Genomic DNA, 20,130 nt, shown 5'->3' with positions numbered 1-20,130 from the left:
AAACAAGAAATAAGTCCTGGATAAAATATAATTTTATTGCATTGCTTGACATATGGGATAAAGAGGAATCTCAAAGGTTCTGTACCCAAGTTTAAAATATTCACACTTGCACACACACTTAAAAACCACTCAAACAGGAGCTGAAACCTCAGTGGGGAGCAGTAATTGAGTGCCCTAATGTAGCTTACAGACTATTGGAGTAGACATACAATTGACAAAGAAAATACATAGTGAGTCACATGGTAGTAAATACCATGAAGAAAGAAATAAGCAAGTGACAAGGAAAGAGGTTACAATTTTTATAGGGTTGGGGGGGGCAGTTTTATTGCAGCTGAGAGATTTGAAGAGAGACCTGAAAGAAGTGAGAAAGCAATGAAAATAATTGCAAGAAAATCCTTTCAGGTAGAAGGATGCTATAATAAAATAACAGAATATGTTAAGTGGCAGCAGAAGGCCAGTATGACAAGAGTAGAGGAAGCAAGGAGGAGAGAAGTCAGAGAGAGGATCAGAGAGGAACTGAGAGTTTAGATCTTATAAGGACACTTAAGGATGCTGGCTCTTATTTGAAATAAAATGGAATGGGTTTGAGCAGAGAAATGACATGATCTATTTTAGATTAAAAAACAAAACTCCTGCTGTCTGCTATGGGGAGAAAGGGCTGAGTGGTGTGGGTGACCAGCTGGCTGCTTATTGCAATAATGTCAAAGGGAAATGATGAACCAGAGTACTTGTGGGATGGGGAGAAGTAATCAGACTCAATATATTTTGAAGTTAGAACTAGCAGGGTTTAATGACAGCTTAGATATGATGTGTGAGAGAAATAGGAGAGTCAAGGATGACTCCAAGATTTTGGGGAGATGATGTTTTAAAAGAATTTGACTGTGGAGAAGACATGAGAGTTGGCTCAATAACTAGACAGGCATAAGAGGTCAAAAGTAACTGTTAAAAATGGCTTTTACTTTGTTATAATAGAGAAGCAAGAGAACACATCCTATGTGCACAGCATCAGCATCCAGATCAAGGAAAAGAACGTTTCCAGGAAACCACAGGCTCTCTGGGTCTCCTTCCAATGATTACCCACAAAGGTGACCATGCTCCTGATTCTAACACTGTTAGTTTTGCTTGTTTTTCAACTTTCTTTTATGTAAATGGAATTATACAGTATATTCTCTCTTATACATAGCTTTTGTCCCCCTGATCATTATTTTGTGGGTTTACCTATGTGGCTGCAGGAACTGTAGTTTATTCACTCACACTGCCGTATAGTACTTAGTCATCTAAATGCACCACGATTTTTATTTGTCTTTTCTACTGTTTATTTGGATAGTTTTTGTTTGAGGACTATTATGTGTATGACTTCTACGACCATATTTGCACATGTCACTTGGAAAACATACATGTATACTTCTGTTGCACAGTCCCCTCTGGGACAGGACCCAAGACCTAGACCCAGGGGCAGTATTAGGAATCTCTTTATTAGGTAGTTCATGTTGTTTACACTAATATGTAATGAAGTTGATATTATTTCTATGGGTCTAATTTCTCACTTGGTTAGAACTTAGATGGGACAGAGCACTGTAATTAATTATAATCTTTGAACCCAGATATTTAAGAATAAAGTCATTAAATGAGACAGACCATTGAGCTATTATATTTAATTGACAAAAGTTTAATTCATTCAACTGACAAAAAGGAAGCCATATATTTTTTAGTATTTTTAATTAAAATGCCCCTGCAATCCTAATATATATTATTTAAGCAATATACATGTGAAAATAATACAGAAACGGAGCCTGCACAGGCACATAGCCAATTCACACTAGCACAAAAGGGCACATTTTCTCCTCTTATTTATGATAGACAATTACTTTCTGTCCAGTTTACCCAAAGAAGCATATAAATTTATGGCCATTTTGGAAGACAGGCTAATAAAATTTTAGTGGCCCAGCCTTTTGGAAATTATTTTCAAGAGCAAGAAAATTACTCACAAAAAAAAAAAGAAAGAAAAAAGAAAATTACTCACACTGACAAACTACAAAACAGTGGCTATTTTTTTTTAAAGTTTCTTCCAGAGTCTAAAATCGCCGGAAGTTCAGGGAAGTCTAATCACACTTTGCCTTGAGCACTGTGTTTCTCCTCCTTTTTTTCTCTAAGGCTGAGAGTTCTCACATCCATGACCTTGAAGAAGTCTTTGACATATTTGATATAATCTTGTGACTGAGGCAAAGAAAATGAATTATGGGAAAGATAAAATTTGTTAATAGAGGCTTTTGATTTTAGAGGCTTTTAAAATACATATTTATAATGCTTTCCCCACAAATGTTGTAGAGTAGTAGCTCTCCCAACTTTCTCATAATATATAATTGCATCAATATTAGTTCAAACGAATGCCATTCTCTAATCTGCTAATTATGTTACCATTTCCTGATAAGATCATAACTGAATCATAATTTACTTGTTCTCTTGAAATGTTTCTCCTTTTTTTCTCCTACAGCTTTTAAGTAAGAGTTTTAAAAAGTTGTAACGTCAAGACCTAAGAAGAAGGAAGAACATGGGAAAGCATAAACAGAACAGAGGATGTTCTAGTAAAATCTCATTACACAAGCAAGGGAACTGGGCAGGGAGGCAGGTGGCTGTTCATGACAAGAGTGAAGAGATGCAAGTTCTCAGCCTCAGCCCATTAGCCTGCATCATTCATTCTCCATGTGATTTAATCTAAGCGTTGATTCTTTTATAAGGGACTAGTCCAAGTGATTTCGAAAGTCATCTAGCTTCATATTAAGCAATCCTCTAACTAGTTTGTTGCCCAATAGGCACCAACTGATCTCAGATGACCAGAGTGTCATCATGAAGGAGCCCATTAATTGAACTCTTCTCTCATTATAAAAGTTGCCTTCCACATGTACTCAATGACCAATAATGGACTTCTCTTTTTAGACCTGTATCATCATAGTTCAAATCTTGGGACCCAGCAGGTATCATGTGACATGTCAGAGTACTCACCCCAGGGTTGCTGTAGTAGACTTCTTTCCACCAAAAGACAGAAGCATATGCAGCCAGTAAGAACTCCAGCACAGTTAAGAAAAACATCACCACCAGCACACCCTGCAAATCAGGACAGGGATGGTTGGTACCCTAAGCCAGCCCTTGCACCTGATTGAGAGGATATAGGAGATGAAGGCTGTAGCAGTGGGGAAAATAAGGAACAAAGAAAATAGTTTAATGGTCTCTTTTGCTTTCTCTTTTCGATCTCTTAACAGAAGAGAAATAAGCAGCCACAGTTTGATCTCAGAACCTTCATCTCAAAACATTGTGAGATAAGACTATTCCTTCATTTACCTCTAGTGGCTTTTCTTTTTTCCTTTGTTGCTTTTTATTGCCATGGTGTTTTAGATGTGGATTTATTTTCATTTATTTCACATTGGTCTCAGTGCATTCCTTCAGCCTAAACTATCATGTCTTTTTAAACTTCTAACAAATGTTCAGTGATTTTTCTTTGAATAACTTTCCTCTCCCATGCTATCCCACTGGAGCTCTGATAGGTGTGTGTTGAACCTTTTCACTTTGCTGTATCCTCTATGTCTTCTAATTTCTCATTCATATTTTCCAAATTTTTATCTTAATGTGTTGTGTTTGGTGTGTTTGAATCAGACTTCCATTTAATTTCACTGTTTATTTCTTTGCATATGTTGACTCTGCTATTTAACTGGTATGCTAAGTTTTTAATTTAACATCAGCTGTTATAATTTTCATTTCTAATCATACCATTTACTTCTTTTTCAAATCTACTTGTTCTTTTTCTTCACTGTCCTGTTCTTTCATTTTGGTTGCAATTACTTTTTTATGTGTCTTTAATCGTTCCCAATATATTTTCATTATAACTTTTTTCAAATTATTATGTAACCTCTAATTATTGAGCAACTAACTTTTGTGTTTGCCCCATTTGCTGCTTTTCCTCATTTTTCCTTATGTTTTACAAAATATCTTTCTCCTTAGATAATTCCAGTGTGGGGGTGGTATTGGGGGAAATTCTTTCATTTGTGGGAGACTCATAGATTGGGTTTATGGACATCTCCCTCAATAGTAATTTTAGGTTTGATTCTGATAGAACCTTAGGAGTTTCACAGATCCAGGAAGTTTTTACATTAATGCTTCTATCTGAGGTTCCTCCCTTTTATATGTAATTTTGGATTTGGATACCATATCTGTACAAGGCTTGATGAGATTGTTTCATCCCTAGAAACCTTTACAGCAGACTTTCTTGAAGCCCCGTGGGATGTTGGGCAGAGTTTTTCTTGTCTTATTTTTTCGTAAACCTACTGTCTCAGCTTCTAACATTTTTGCAGGGCACTCTATGTGCACTCCCTGCTTTCTGTGGAGCCTCAAATCCTGCCATGGGCATTAAAACTTCATGACCCCAGTCTCTGACACCTTTTCTGGTCTCAGCTCTTGTTTGGTCATGACCTGGCTTTAGGGTTTTTCTTAGTTTCTAGAACATACTATGTTTTTCTTCCTTGATTTCTTTCTTTCTCTCACCCTCCCTTTCTTCCTTCTTCTGAAAACCATGGGTATATACTGTAAATATTTTCTGATTTGTTACTTTTGCCCAGGTTATCTTTGTGTTAATAAAGAAAGAGTGAACCTTTGAACTAGCTTACCCTGCCATGGTACAACTCTGATGTTGCAGGAAGTTTTCTTTGACTCCAGTTATCTGAGAGTGGGAGGCAGTTTGGTGTACTGACATTAGTTGTCATTAAATTAAGCCCCTACTTTCCCAGTGGGGAGGATGCCTCTCCCGGCCCCATTGCTTTGCCTAATGTCTGACCTGCATCAGGGTTATACTATCTCCTGGGCTTCCTCATGCTGGCTTCTACCAGATGGGTCTCTGTGCTCTCCCACTTCCTCAAGCTCCTGGGTCAAAGGGGTTTATTTTTGACACCCTATTAGGTCACATGGGCAGACTCATGGGAAACTATGAGCCCAGAAAGTTAGCACACATTCTCTGAGATTCACAAGACAGACAGACCCCAGGGAATGAAATAGAAGTGACTTTGTCTCCCCAGCTCCTACTGGGAGGACTCACAAAGGAAGAAATCTTTCTCCTTAAAGGGTCAGAGGTGATGATTTCAAAACTCTGAGTCTGTATAGAGAGGGCTGACTACACCAGGGTTGTCACCATCAACAGGCGGTGACCATCAAGTTTGAGGGAAAGGAGGCAAGAAAATGCTGCCCAGAGATGTTGGCATTTCCCCTAAGAATCCTTTGGCAGGCCATCTCCTATGTTCTTCTCACTCTCTGCCTGCCAAAGTATAATAATTATATGTTTGGGCTTTGGATTCAAAATCCTTATGTAACTTAACACAGGATACACTCATCCCAAATCAATGAAATTCAAGAAAAGAGGGATATTTCTTTGAGGAAAAAAAATGCCTGTTCAACTAAAGGGGTAGTTTGAGAGCTAAACCTACTGAGATTTAAGAAGAGACTACCCACATTCCTTCTTGATTTCCTTTTTTGATTTTGCACAATGCATCCCCCATATTATGCAGTCTGCTGATGGGCCTCCTTCAACGATATTTCTTTTTCTTCTGTCTGCTTCCAGATATTCAAACCAACAAGGCTAGGGACTCCTGAAAAAGAAAGATTATGCAAGGGTGGGGGACAGAGATTCCACATGACAGGATATTTGATCCGAAAGTGCTTACTGTTAGACTGACACCATCCAGGACACAGTCTTCAACATCGTATGTTGGATAATCGTACTCCAAATCAGGCAATGAGGTTAGATGTTCCCTTTGTGAGCCACAGAGTTGAGGGGCACTCCCCAGGGCTACAAGGCTGTCAGCAAGGAGGATGAGGCCTATTACAGCAACAACGGAACTCACTGCATTGGACGTCAGGCTGCTCATGGCCTGGAAGAGAAATTCTGCACTGGAATCTCATCACAGAAGCAACAAGTCATTCTGTTTCCCTCCTTCCACTGCACTGCAATGGAGCTTCCTTGGGTCTGTCGCCACTCTAACCAGCATACTCCTAATGGGCACATACTGTATTCCATTCATCCCTGTATCCCTCCTCACTATCTAGTTCATTATATTACTCATTATATGAGTAAATGTTTGTTGAATAAGAGAATCTGTGAATAATTCCTGATTTGGAAGAGGGCTTCTGGCCCCTTGACTCTCTGCAGTACTGAAGACAGAAGTGATATTGTCAATATCTCCCTTGACTTCGTCAATAGACTTAGAATCATTCTAGAAGCTTTAAGGGCTTCCCACCCTGGAAGACCAATCTATGGCTTCTTCCTCCATAATGAAGTGGATTCAGAGAAAAGGCAGAAGCACACCGGAGAAGTTGGAATACATTCTATAGGTGAGTCAGGCCTATGAGAACCTCATTTACTGTACATACTCCTGGGTCATAGTCAACATTTTGGGGAAAAGGGCTCTTATGGGATGCCATTCCTCTGCAAAGACACTGATGGGCCAGACTCTGTACCGGTCCTCATTTCTGTACCAGGGCATTCCCTTTTCTGTTTGAGCATCATTGTAGAGTACTGGGCATTGGGAGGATGGTTGCCTTATCTTCTTCTCCCTTGGCCCAGTAGCTATATGGCTTCAAGCTGCTGAGTCCCTGAAGGAAGAACAGAGTGTATGGGCAGCACCTTGTCCCCAAGTTCTCATATGAGCCCACTTATCATCCTGTCTCCCGCATGTGAAGCCCATATTGTATCAGTTCATCCCAAGTACAGTCTTTCTTTTCAGTGTATTCAGGGCACTTGGGAAGCAACATCTGAGATCCACATATTCATCTTCCACATTTTGTAAATAAGAAAACTGAAGCCCAGAGAAGGAAGGAACTTTTTAAAGCACAGAGATGGATGAGGGACAAAGCTGGGACAGGAGCATAGGTTTCCTGATTCCAAGTCCATAATTCTGACTCCATCCAATGCTGTGAACTCTTCAAAACCCTATGCACTGGTACCGAGGTTCAGACTCTAGCTTCAAGGATCAGGAGCATATACCAGCCTTTTGCATCTTATGCGCACTCATCCATGGCTAACCAGACCCTAGATCTTCCTGAGTCAGGATATGGTTTTTCCCTAAGTCATCTCTGTGTATTTGTGTCAAGGGAGAGGGTTGCTATGCAAAAGATCAAAGCCTTCAGCTGCTTCTACCCACTACCCCCAACTCCTGACCTTTGTCAGGAAAGGGGCCACAGTCTGATCATTTCTTGTTCCTGTAGGAGTGGAGGAGATAGCCAGAGAAGATCTAAGCCCACACACCTCTTCCTCTGTCCATGCCATTTAGGGAAATTGAGTCACTATTAGGTCGATTTTTCTAGAAAAAAAAAGGAATCTCTAGGTTCTGGCTGGGATGTACCCTATTCAGGGCCAAGAGAAGTTTTAAACAGTACAGTGATTACCAAAGAGAAAAAGGGGTAGGGGTAGGTAGAAGAGGGTATGGAGGGGATAAATGGTGGTGAACACAGACTTGAGATGGTGAACACACAATACAATGTACAGATGATGTATTATAAAATTGTACACCTGAAACCTGTATAATTTTAATAAGCAATGTCACCCCAAAAATTTCAACAAAAAAAAAAGAAAAAAGCTTTAAAGAATTCTTGGTATATGTAAAAATTTCCACTGTTTAAGCAACTGAGGTAAACCTCCTCTAAGCTTGGAACATGATCCAGGGGCTTCATCTTGTAGGGGCAAGAGCACTGGTCCAAAAGGCAAGGAATCCAGGTTTTACTCCTAGTTTTGCCAGCAGACCAGCAGGCAAAACTTGAGCTCTCTCTCTTGTTCTGAGCTATATTTCTCTAGACACTCAAATGGAGATTTTGAACTGGAAGAATTAACTCTGAAGTTCCACTCACACCAACCAGCTGAGATTTGATGGTTCCTATACTTACAAAGGGCTTAGTTGATTTTTTCCCAGAGATAATGGAGAGGAATCCAGCAATGGCAAACTGTTCAGAAAAGAGAGAAATAATCAATTCATTTATTTTGTGGAAATGTGTCAATCACTCAATCAATAAGCACTGTAAAACTTTTAGAAAGCTAACACTGTAGGAATGGTGTGGATCCATACAGATAGAGAGACCTGATTTCTGCCCTCAGGATATTTACATTGACTTTGAAGAATCAACAGGTGCACAAGGCAATGGACTCATGTTAGTGAAAATAATTGCGAGCTGAGGAAGCCTGGAGAGGAGGTGTGCATGATGTGAGGAGAGTGTTATAAATTACAAGGCTGACTATTAACCTGGGCCTAGTGTATCATCTAGAAACCTCCCTAAACAGAGGTCTAGGGATGTCTACTTGTTGCAACAGGCCACACTTGTCTAGAAGCTGTATCTGCAAAGCACTTGATGTGAGATGGAATCATCTGGAAACTCCTCTCTTACAATCAACTGTAACAGGTAGGGATCTTCCTAATAGGTAGGGATCTTTCTTAATTATTCATGTTTATTGTTAGGGCTGTATTTTGTCATCACAGAATCTGACTGTAAACACAGTTTATGTATATGGCTTTTCTTCCCTGAATTTAATTGTAAATAGTTTTGTTTTGTTTTTTTTTTCCACTAAACATCATCTGGTAAGCCTTTTCTCATTGAATCATTATTCTTGTCTTTCATGGTTAGTAATGTCTCACCATCTAAAGTAATTCCATAATAAACATCATTGTACATTAAAAAAAATTTTTACAACGTTGAAAGAAAAGAAGTTGAGAAAGACCGGTGACTTGAAGGAATAGAAGATGGGAGCAGCCAACAGAAGCACTTGGTGGGGCAAGGCACAGAAACACATGGGCTTCAAGCCATTGGTATAGGTGACCTGAGTTAGACTGGGAGTGGAGGAAGGTGGCCAGTACAGGGTCAGATGTGAATAGTCTTTCATCATAAAGCCCTGGAAGTCAATATTTGATCCCACTGGTGTTAGGGATTCAGCTGGAGTTAGATATTCTGAGAAGCTAAAATATTGGTTAAGCTGTGATTTAGGGATTTGGTTGTCACAAACAGGGTCCAGCAGGAGTTAATTGTAATATATAAGCCACAACTACTAGCTAGATAGAAAAGTCAAGGACAAATTATGCTTTGGGTGTATGAGCAGGTCCTTTTTGTGTTCACACAAGGACTGTATCCATACAGAGCTGATGTCTTGGTAAGATTTATCTGCTCAGAATGTATGCCTTTTTCAACTTTGTAGAGGATACCACAAAGAAAAAAGTATAGGGGGGAGATATGATTAGGCCTTGGCTAGTGTCCAAATAAAGAAATCACTGGGCCTTTCTTCATGAGCCATTAAATGGAAGGCAGCAAAAAATCTTTCCAAGCACTGATTGCCTCTGAACACAAAGCAAGAGAATCTCTGCTTCCCATGAATTTTACCATTGCTGGTCTAATCCTCTGTAAACCTGTGATATCTACCAGTGGTGCTCATCTTATTTTAAAAATGACCTTTTCACTCTCTACCTGACAGGTGAATTATTCTTAAACTGGAGGGAATCCAATGGCCTCATTGAAGGCCCAAAGAAGGGTGTAAAAAAATCTTCCACTTTTCCAGAGGCACTGTGTAAGGCCAGGTAAGAGATGCTGGTATGCCCATTGCATTACCCTCTTGCCCTCTGTCCCATCCATTCACTCCGTGGGTTGCTCACTCAGAATAGTAGACTAAGCCTTTCTACTCTTCCTGAATTGCAGAGACGTGATGAGGGATAGTAACAGAGGGGAAGTTGAAGACCTTTGCCTTTTCCCACTCTCTCCCCTCCTCTTGGGACTGAGATACTCCATGACTTAGCACCCTGTTAACATTTATAAAGCATATCCCCTCTTGGAGATCCCACTCTACTCACACACAGAGCTCCTAAAAATGGGTACATCAACATGGTGGAAACTGCTGGCTTGAGGTGGGAAGAGTAGGGAGACGAAACCAAAATGGCCCCCAAACTTAAAATCAGCAGGCAACACAGGATCTGGATACTCTACAAGAGACAAGAGGGAAAATTCTGGAATATACTTTAAATAGATAAAAGTGGCTTTTGCATGTACATCATGAATTATAAAAAGTCTTAAAATGTTATAATTTGTCATACTAAAAAGGAAAAATGTGTTACAAAGAGTCAATTGACAATCTCTAACAGGAATTCATGTGTTACTAACAATTTTTATTTTCTGATAGGATTATTAAACTAGCAAATCAGGGCATGATTATATGAACATTTTAACTTTATTTTGAAAAAGTTACTTGACAAATTTTTCATGGTTCTAGAAGTAGTTAGAGAAAATTTTTTTCTGAACAACAGCCCAGTTAGATGGATATAGAAAGCAAACTTACCAAGGGAGTGTTGATAAAGGGTTCAATTTCAATGGAAATACAATAGGGCATGAATTATTTAGTGTTGTAATTTATCTCATCTTTGTCATCAATGGATTTTAATAATAATTACTATTTTTTTAGATTTTTAAAAAAGATTTTATTTATTTATTTTTAGAGAGGGAAGGGAGGGAGAAAGAGAGAGAGAAACATCAATGTGCAGTTGCTGGGGGCCATGGCCTGCAACTCAGGCATGTGCCCTGGCTGGGAATCGAACCTGCGATGCTTTGGTTCGCAGCCCGCACTCAATCCACAAATAATTACTATTTTTATGACAGCCATGATGATAACATATTCTACTTCTGGCTATTCACCTCATCTTATTCGCAGATAAGGAAAATGAGGCACCAGGAGTTAAAATAACTTGTACAAACCCACACAAATGGCTGAGTGGAAGAACTAGGGTTTAGGCCCTGTTAGTTTCATCTAGACCCCATACTCTTACTTACTGTTTAGTGAATATGCAGTTGAATGATGATGCAAACATAGGAGAAATAACCTAAAGTCAAGAGAATTCAACCATTCCTACAATTAGTTTATTGAATATCTATTATATGCCAAGCATCAGGGGAATAAAGCAAATATAAATCACTGCCACTTGACAGGTATTATGTCCTTTACAATGACTTCCTTAGAAAATAGCATGAGTTAAGAGCAAAGTAGTAGGAAGTGAGACATGAGAAGTACTGTGGGCATGATACAAACTATGCAGGACCTTGTGGGCTATTTTACCAACTCTGTCTTTCATTTCCAGTAAAAAAAGGGAGCCCATTGGATAATTTTGAGCAAAATGATTACATGATCTAATTTCTATTTTCAAAAGATTACTCCACATGATCTGTTAAAAATATGTTGTAAGGAAACAGCAAGGAGATCACCAAAAAGGAGATTACTGCAATAACTCTCATGTGAGATGATCTTGACTCTTTCTTTCTCTAAAAGAAAATTTGATAGTAGAAATCATGAGAAGTGGCTGGATTTTAGATGTACCATAAAGATCAAACCTATAGGATTTGCTGAAAGTTTGAATGTGGATTATGAAAGAGAAGAATGAAGGTTGCCTCCAAAAGTTTTGGCTTGGGCTTCTGAATTGACAGAAATGACAATTGATCTGAGATGGGAAGTATTGTCTGAAGAGTGGGTTTGAGGAAGAGGGTCAGGATTTCAGTCCTGTACAGGTTAAAAGAGAGATGTCTAGTAGATATCCAAGCAGAGATGTACACAGGCTTTTGGACATATGAGTCTTAAGTTTGGAGGAGAGATCCAGACAAAGGACATAGCCTTTTTTCCCCTAAGTCATAAGTATAGGTAATATTTAAAGTCATATTACTGGATGAAGTCAGCATTGCAGCAGATTTTTTTTTATTTTTTAAATTACTTTATCGTTGGTCAATTACAGTTGTCTGCATTTCCTCCCCCGACCACTCCCCCGCACAGCAGCCAAACCCACCTCCATCCCTTGCTTTCACCGTCCCCCTTGGTTTTGTCTATGTGTCCTTTATAGTAGTTCTTGATAACCCTTCCCCCCACGTCCCCTCCCCCCTCCCCTCTGGTTATTGTTAGATTGTTCTTAATTTCAATGTCTCTGGTTATATTTTGTTTGCTTTTTTCTTTTGTTTATTATGTTCCAGTTAAAGTGAGATCATATGGTATTTGTCCCTCACCACCTGGCTTATTTCACTTAGCATAATGCTCTCCAGTTCCATCCTTGCTGTTGCAAAAGGTAGGAGCTCCTTCTTTCTCTCTGTGCAGCAGATTTTTTAAAAGAATGGACGCAAGGATTGAGCTATGGAGCACTCCAAATTTAGGACCAGGGGAATTCATAGAAACTGTAAACATGCCTAAAAAGAGCAGCTGAGGAAGAAAGAATAACCAGAAGAATGTGATGTCCAAAAAGCCGAGTGAATAAAATGTTTCAAGTAGGAGAGTGTGGTCAACTGCATCAAACATTTTCATTAACTCAATAAAGTTGACAACAAAGGCTTGAAAATTGGGTTAGCAATGTGGAGCAAAGATGATAAATGCCATTGGACATGATTAAAGAGAGTCTATCATTCAAGAATAATTGGAAATATTGACTCCCTACCTTTTAGGAGAGAGTTGCGGGGAAGGTAAGTAATGAATAGAGCATCAATGTAGAAAGTATAAATTCAAAAGTATTTGTTTTGGCTTTTCTTTTTCAAGATAGTAAAAATTGCAGTAAGATTCTGTGCTTATGAAATTAATTTAAAATTTTGCAGACAGATAGGGAGAATTACTGGAACAAGTGATAAGGGATAAAATTTACTGCATGAAGGAAGGGTTATCATTAATTAGATGGATATTTTATTTTTTTAAAGGAATACTATACTATATCATTGGTTTCCTATTTTTTTAAAGATTTTATTTATTTATTTTTAGAGAGGGAAGGGAGGAAGAAAGAGAGAGAGAGAGAGAAACATCAATGTGCAGTTTCTGGGGGCCATGGCCTGCAACCAAGGCATGTGCCCTGGCTGGGAATCGAACCTGCGACACTTTGATTCACAGCCCGCGCTCAATCCACTGAGCTACACCAGCCAGAGTGGACATTTTATTCTTAATAATTAGGGTTGGGGCAAAGAATGTATGGGCACAGGTATGGGAAATTATAGATGTGTAACAGTTTGTGGACATTCTATCCAGATTGCCTCAACATTTTTAGTATAATAGGAAGCAAAGTAATAAATGGAGATGATAAACATAAGAGGTTTGAGGGATAAGAATGTATGAAATAGTTTCCTGCAGTAATAGGAAAGTGAATAGATGAAAGAAATATGTATTTTGGGGCAGCTTATTTTAGTCCATTTGAAGTTGTGGTCACAAATCAGAAGGGTGTGTGCATATGTGTGTGTGACTAAGATTAGCTGCATGGATTCGGATATGGAGTAGGAAAATGGGCAGAATTAGAATTAAATCAATGTCACAGATTTTTGTGAAAACTATGCGTTATAGAGATGAAGCTGTTGAGAGCTTTGATAAGAGTGAACTATAAAATTTTGGCTAGGTGAAGGAAATGATAATATAAGGAAGTAAGACTGTGAAAAAGAGATATTCTCAATAAGTCTCAGTGAGAGTAAAGAAAGTTCTAGTCACTGTACAGTAAGAGGGAGTGACCTGCAAAGATTAAGGTTGGTGCTTGGAGTATGGGATGCAGGAAATGTCGATATTGATGGGTTTTCTGTTCTTAGTGTTGATAAGGTCCAGGGTAAAAGTTAGGGGATGTTAATGTTTATCTAAGGAAGTATGGATAAAATACCATGAAGAAGAGGTCAAGGAACAAAGAGCACATGATACTTGAAGAATCATAAACATGAATATTGAAATAGTGAAGGCTAATAATGATAGAAACTTCACCGAGGGAGTCACAGTGATTGAAGAGCTAATTTCATGAAGGGAAAATGGGTAAATTACTTGGGAGAGTGAAAGAAGTGGGAATGTACTGAAATTTGTCTATATCTCTTAAAAACTATGAGGATGTCACTTTTTTCCTTTCAGCTGCATTGTTCCCTGCTTATTCTAAGTGTGTAAAATAGTGTCTGATGTCTTGAAGGTGCTCAATTAATGGTAAATGAATAAATAAACATATTTACAATATTTCCTATTGATTTCGGAAGCAAATGAAATGCGTTTGTTATTCTAGGCTGTGTGTAGGCTAGATTGTAGGGCGATTAGCTGAAGGAACAAGTGATTTCTTCTGAGGGAAAAAGGCAAGTCAGCATGGCATCAGTTAGCTAAAAGAAGTTAATTAATGAGTTAACATTGGTAAATAACAGTAGACTAACAAATATTGATTGGTTTTAGTTTCAGGCAACATATTCATCAAATGATTTTTCTAAGGATGATCACTTTTCAATTTGCCAATACATCAGTTAATGTTCTGACTATTTTTATGTTTTTAAAGTCAACAATCTTCTAGAATTTTAGTACTCCTATAAATTCTCAATTATTCCTAATGTTAAAATTACCTTTAGAAAAACCTGACTGACTATAGTTACTTGAAATAATTATTCTTTTCCAGTGTTCAAAATATAAATAACATTTTTAAGAATATCATTTTGGGTAGAAGACTGACTTAGGATTTTTCAAATAATAAATAAAAAGAACAATTAAATTGCTTTTTTAAGTGGGAGTGAGTTACCTAGTAAGATGACATGAGATTGTAAAGCAGGAGTAGAGATGAGAGGGAAAGCTTGACCTAGAAGTGTCCCTGGGAAGCTAAGAAGACACTGCCATCACTTCTGTGCCTATGAGTAAGGGTTGCAGTGGAAACGGTTCCTTCAGGGCTAGATTTCTCTTTGCACTATAGATGAAGAGGCCTTTGAGAAAAATAAAAAGCTATGGCATAAAGAGGATATGCTGTTAACTGACCTTGAATTCCAGAGGGGATGATTAGGCAGGTTTCCAAAGCTGGGTGTAAGTAGAAGTTGGGTCTTAAAAGAGGATATTCAGAAGAACCATGAGGGAATTAAAGTCCTGGATCTGAAGGAAGACAATGACCTTGGACACTGGGATGTCTTATAGTGACTCATGTGAATAGGGAGAAAGTGTTTGGTGAGATTAGTCCAGATTGTGTGGCTTCAAAACGTTTAAGAAATGAACTTAAAGTAAGATCTAATTCAATCATGTTGAGTAAAGCCATGTGGTTACATCAATATCTCTACTGTAATTAAGGACAATTTATAAGAGACTTCATTGTGTAGATTTCAGGTAGAAAAGACCCAGTGGTTTTGTTAGTTTGCAGAAAGGCCTAGGGAGGACATAGTTTTCCCATAAAGCCCCCGTTCCATGTCTCCATTAGCCTAGAGTGAGACAGAAAGAAGTGAGAAACTCTCCCACATCCATTGTAGATCTGTAGCTGGGATACATTCACAGTATTTTCCCCAGGGTTCTTCTTATAATGAGGTGGACTTACCCCAAGAACTGTGGTTTCTTTTTGGAGATCATTGTCCTGTTTATCTTCTTTTGGGGGGATAATGGTGTGCTTTGGAGTGAAGGAGTCAAAGGCTTCCTTGGCTTTGGGCTGTGATAACATGATGCTGGTGATGCTGAAAGAGGCATTGAACTCAGTTAGGGCCCAAGGCTTGACTTAATGCTATAAAACTCCCAAGGAGCAAACTTTGCAGGCACTTAAGATTGTTCTCCATTGTCCAAGGGATGACCTGTCCTCAGGTGGACAATTCACATAAAACTTGCTTGGCAGCCTTGAATCCACTTCACTTGCCCTCCAATAATCTCTACTTTCATCTTCTCTTCCTCCTACACCTCTGCTTCACCTGTGACACATTCCCACACAACATCTCCCCATATTCTCCCTTTATGCTACACCTATACTGCCTGCTCAGGCTTCCATCATTCTCTTGAATCTTCTTTCCATTAAGAGTTGATTAATCCTATTCCACATCCTTTTTCTGTACCACCTGGAATGACCCCCCGCTGATATTAGCTTAAAATTTGTTAATATAAACATTTCTTTAACTCCTGATGAACTCCAGGTACTAGGCCATAGCAATTCTAATTCTTATAACAACTTAGATATTATTAAATCCACTCCATACACTAGAAACTCATGACTAATTAAGTTCAAGTGACTTTCACTAAATAAAATAGTATCACAAAGCACAAAGCCTGGCACATAGAAAGTTTTAACACATGGTAGCAAATACAATTATTAATTAGCCTGTATTTGCATAACCAGAAAGTGCATGAACCAAGTTGATCTGGCTCTCAAGCTTGTGCTGTTTTTCTCATTACCACATTAATTGCCCTCACCCCTCTATTTCTTCCTTCCTAGGTTTGGCAGTTCCAATGTAGACTCAAGCAGTAAGCTGTCTGCTATCTACCAGCACTGAGCAATGCTGTCAGCTCAGCAGCATTGCTGGGCCTCTGTGGTGTCAACAGCACAGTTCAGCCATTGGGCTGCTCCCCAGATCTGTTCTCAGCAGGCCATAGTTTGGATAAAGGCATATGGTAATCTGATGGTGCCACAGTTCTGTCCATTGACATATCACCTCAATGGTTCCAGGCTCTCTTGGAGTGTGTAACATCCAAATATTGGAACAGGCATGCACAATCTTGTTGCTAGTGGGGGAGGTGGGAAAGGTCACTGGGCTGGGAGTCATAGCTTCAGCATCTAGCTGCACATCTGAGCATGTGTCTTGGAGTCCAGTCCTATGCTAACATTCTATGCCCTCCAATTGTTACTAAAATATCATAGGCAAAGTTATTTTAGCCATCTCATACATTTGTGGTGAGGGTTACATAAATGAGATGATGCATGTAATGTGTTCAACACAGAGTGACCAATAAACTCTCAATACATATTAGCTGTATCTAAAACTCACTGGAATTCCAGCTCTGATACTTACTAGCTGACCACAGGCAGATTATTTCCCCTCATTCATCCTCAGTTTTCTTACCTACAAAATAGCATCATGAAGGATTATTGTGAGGAGTGGAATGAGGCGATGCATATGAGTGTTCTTTGTCATGCCTCTGAAGTCTTGATCAGATGCTCAATAATACTCAATGGGAGGCCAATGACCTCTACCTCATTTCTACTCCTACCTCTATGCCTTGGTCAAGTTTCTCATGCTCTCACGGCATCAAGTACCTTAATCAAAGACTTATCAAAATAAAAGTCTCCTTGTCTATGGAAATAGTGATCATTTGGAGGTATCTGGGGATCTGGGTAGAAGTTTGGGTGAAATTACATGAACAAGGAGAGGAACAGTGTTGACACTAAATCCTCACAATAGAGCTGGAGAGAGGATATTGTTGATGGTCCAGGCCCCTTCTGGCACATCTTAAAAGCCAGAGAAGTCAAAAATAATAATAATCAGATTTGGAAAGATCATAGGTTTCAAAACCAAATACATTTTTGGTGAAATGATAATAATTACTAACAATATTAAGCAGCTACTATAAGTCTGGCACTCTGTTAAGAACTTTGTGTGGGTTTTTATGTAATCTACCCAGTGACTCTGACATAGTTACTATTCTTCATTGAGTTCTGCAGATAAAAATGAGGCTTAGAAACTCAAACAATTTGCACAAGATTTAGCATGTAGTGAAGGCAAGATTTCAACCCAGGTAGTCTGATTCCAGAGCTTTTCTACATGCTGTACATTTAGGCCTGCCAATCCAATTACACATAATCCTCAGCCCCTGTATCCTTTCCTTCCCCCCTTATAACTGTAGTCCACTGGTTGCCACTCACCAGCTCCATCATGCACAATAACATTTCTGACCTTAGAGAATATGGGTTGAAGGTCTCTAACTCCAGAATTGTTCCTATATTCTGGCAACTTGGCTTCTGCCTCACTTCTGTGGTGTAATGGCCCAAATATGCCATGTAGACCCCTTCTTCTTTCTAGCCTTAGTAACCAGTCTTTCAAGGTGTATCTATCTTGTCACATATTGCAAGATTTCCTTCTTTCAAGGTTAACCTTGAGGACAATGTGCTAAGCATGATAAACCAGTCACAGTAGGACAAATATTGCATTATTTAACTTATGTAAGGTGTGGCAGATAGTCAAACTCATAGAAGCAAAGGCTAGGATGGTGGTTGCCAGGACCTGGGGAGGAGGAAATGAGAATTTCCTGTACATCATGTGTAAAATTTCAGCTATTCAAGATAAATTCTAGAGGTGTGCTGTACAACATTGTCTCTATAGATAGCGATACTGTATTATACATTTAACAAGCTGTCAAGAGGGTAAATCTTATGTTAAGTACTTTTACTACAATAAAAAAAATAAAGAAATGAAGTTGGGAAGACAGAAAACCAAACACTGACCCCAACTTAAGGATTTTTAAAAAGTCCCTGTCCTTCTGAATTCCTTTTTGCATTTTTCAATTCTCATACTCAAGGACTACAGCATGAGCCTGATTCTAAGCCTGAAGCCAGGATCTGCAAGCCCAGTTGGTAGCCTCTAGCTCACTGCACCCTTGGGTACCATGTACATTCATTTGTTTAATTATTTCTGTTGGTTTTGTTTAAAAGAGTGCATAACATAGCAAATACAATCAAAAAGGAAATAAGGTTTGAAAAAGAAAATAAAAAATTTCCTTAAATCTTAACTACCACACATTGACTATTTCATGCATGTCCTTTACATTCTTTTCCTCCTTTCTCATTTTGCTTCCTCTTTCTTTGTTTATGCTCATATACATTCATCATTCTGAATAGACAGAATAATTTTTCCACATTATTTATCAATCCTTTTGCACTCAACATTATTCTATGAATATCATTGACACTAATACATAGAGATGATAACAATTCTACATGTAAAAGCCAAGCTGGAAATTCTGACACGTGCTACAACATGGATGAATCTTGAATACAATGTGCTAACTGAAATAAGCCAGTTGTGGAAGGACGAATATATGATTATACTTCTGTGAGGCAGCCACAGTACTTAAATCCATAGAGACATATAAAACTGAAAGCAGCAAATGAACAAACAAGAAAACACACAAACAAAAACTCATAGACACAGACAACAGTATGGCGGTTACCAGAGGGAAGTGGGGTCAGGGTATAGTCAAGGGTAAAGTGGATCAAATATATGGTAACAGAAGATTTGACTTTGGGTGGTCAGCACACAATGTAATATACAGATGATATAGCCTAGAATTGTATGCTTGAAACCTTTATAATCTTATTAACCGATGTCATCCCAATAAATTTAATTTTTTTAAATGTAGACTCATGGTTACAGGGGCTGGGAGGAGAGGGGAACATGGAGTTACTGTTTTGAGGGCATGGCGTTTCAGTGTGGAAAGCTGACAACGTTTTGGAGTTCAGTTGTGGGGGTGGCTTCCGAAGAAATCTCCACACTGATGCCATCATCTCCAAACTCTGCAGGCTGAGAAGGATCTTTGCCCTTTCACGTTCACCACGTGGAAACAAACTTGAGGTGGCCCCCAGCTTTTTAAGACAGTTCTAAAGTCCCCTCCTAGGCGACAAATCTTAGTTTGGAGGACAACTTCTTTGCACACAGCAATTTTCTCTATTACAGAATTAGAGTGGAACAATGGGGTCCTAATGCAGGATTTACAGTAATCTAAACGCAGTTTTTGTTGAGAGTGTATATTGTGTGAGACTGAACAACACATTAGGAGATGCAGAGAATCAGAGAAAATCACCACCTCAAAGCATGAAGGAAACCTAACTAATGGTCCCACCCGGTTCTCTTATTTGGAAAGCAAGTAAACTGAGACCCAAAGAGGAAATTGACTCACCAGTCCATGCAGTTGATCAGCAGCACAAACGAGGTCAGAATATAATTCCTGGATGTCCGTTAAAAAACCAGCAATCACCCCCCAAATATATGATCAAACCAAGGTGCCTACCTTTCCTGCAGCCTAGTCCCGTGTGCAATGGCTGGTGAGCCAGGTCAGCTCTCAGGCGCTCTCGGCCAGAACTTCCTGCTGGCTGTTCCTGCCAGAATGATCTTGCTGCTTTGCTCTCCAGCCTCTGAGATTTCCTGCCCCTTTCTCAGAGTAATATTTATGATTACACAAGAGGCTCGCTGTACTTATACATAGTTGATATATTAAAATACCTTCGCTTCCTCTTTCTGGATTTCAAGGTCTGGAAAGTGATACAAATGAGAAGTAACATGCGAGAAAAAGAGCTTATGAGGACTAGTGAGTTGCACAGCTCCATTTGGAATTCATTTCCCACCTTCCTATTAGTGATTCAACTGGTTCCTTTTAGCCTG

General features: G+C 39.0%; 1 protein-coding gene across 2 annotated transcripts; it reads right to left on the bottom strand.

Annotated features, from left to right (window-relative positions):
* Positions 1-932: 932 nt before the first annotated feature.
* LOC114500557 (membrane-spanning 4-domains subfamily A member 7-like) lies at positions 933-19,917 on the bottom strand. Of its 2 annotated transcripts, none has more exons than XM_036029512.1 (8): positions 19,760-19,917; positions 15,315-15,447; positions 9,864-9,992; positions 7,921-7,977; positions 5,706-5,912; positions 3,004-3,105; positions 2,025-2,238; positions 933-1,989 (listed from the first exon to the last, which is right to left on the bottom strand). In XM_036029512.1, the coding sequence occupies exons 2-7, from the start codon at positions 15,432-15,434 to the stop codon at positions 2,107-2,109; spliced, it is 747 nt and encodes a 248-aa protein (XP_035885405.1). In that variant the 5' UTR covers positions 15,435-15,447; positions 19,760-19,917; the 3' UTR covers positions 933-1,989; positions 2,025-2,106. The 2 variants fall into 2 exon arrangements, with proteins under 2 accessions (XP_035885405.1, XP_035885404.1); XM_036029511.1 differs by having other exon boundaries at positions 933-1,978; positions 2,014-2,238; positions 19,760-19,916.
* Between the last annotated feature and the right edge of the window lie 213 nt (positions 19,918-20,130).

The sequence above is a fragment of the Phyllostomus discolor genome, chromosome 6 (genome assembly GCF_004126475.2).
Source record: "Phyllostomus discolor isolate MPI-MPIP mPhyDis1 chromosome 6, mPhyDis1.pri.v3, whole genome shotgun sequence".
NCBI classification, from domain to species: Eukaryota; Metazoa; Chordata; class Mammalia; order Chiroptera; family Phyllostomidae; genus Phyllostomus; species Phyllostomus discolor.
This window is presented reverse-complemented; position numbering and strand designations above follow the sequence as displayed.

Coding starts and splice junctions, on each gene's coding strand:
- LOC114500557 (XM_036029512.1), bottom strand. CDS start 15,434: ATGTTATCACAGCCCAAAGCCAAGGAAGCCTTTGACTCCTTCACTCCA. Junction 9,993..15,314: donor AAGAAACCACAGTTCTTGGG/GTAAGTCCACCT, acceptor TGTCTCTTGTAG/AGTATCCAGATCCTGTGTTG. Junction 7,978..9,863: donor CATTTTTAGGAGCTCTGTGT/GTGAGTAGAGTG, acceptor TTTTCTGAACAG/TTTGCCATTGCTGGATTCCT.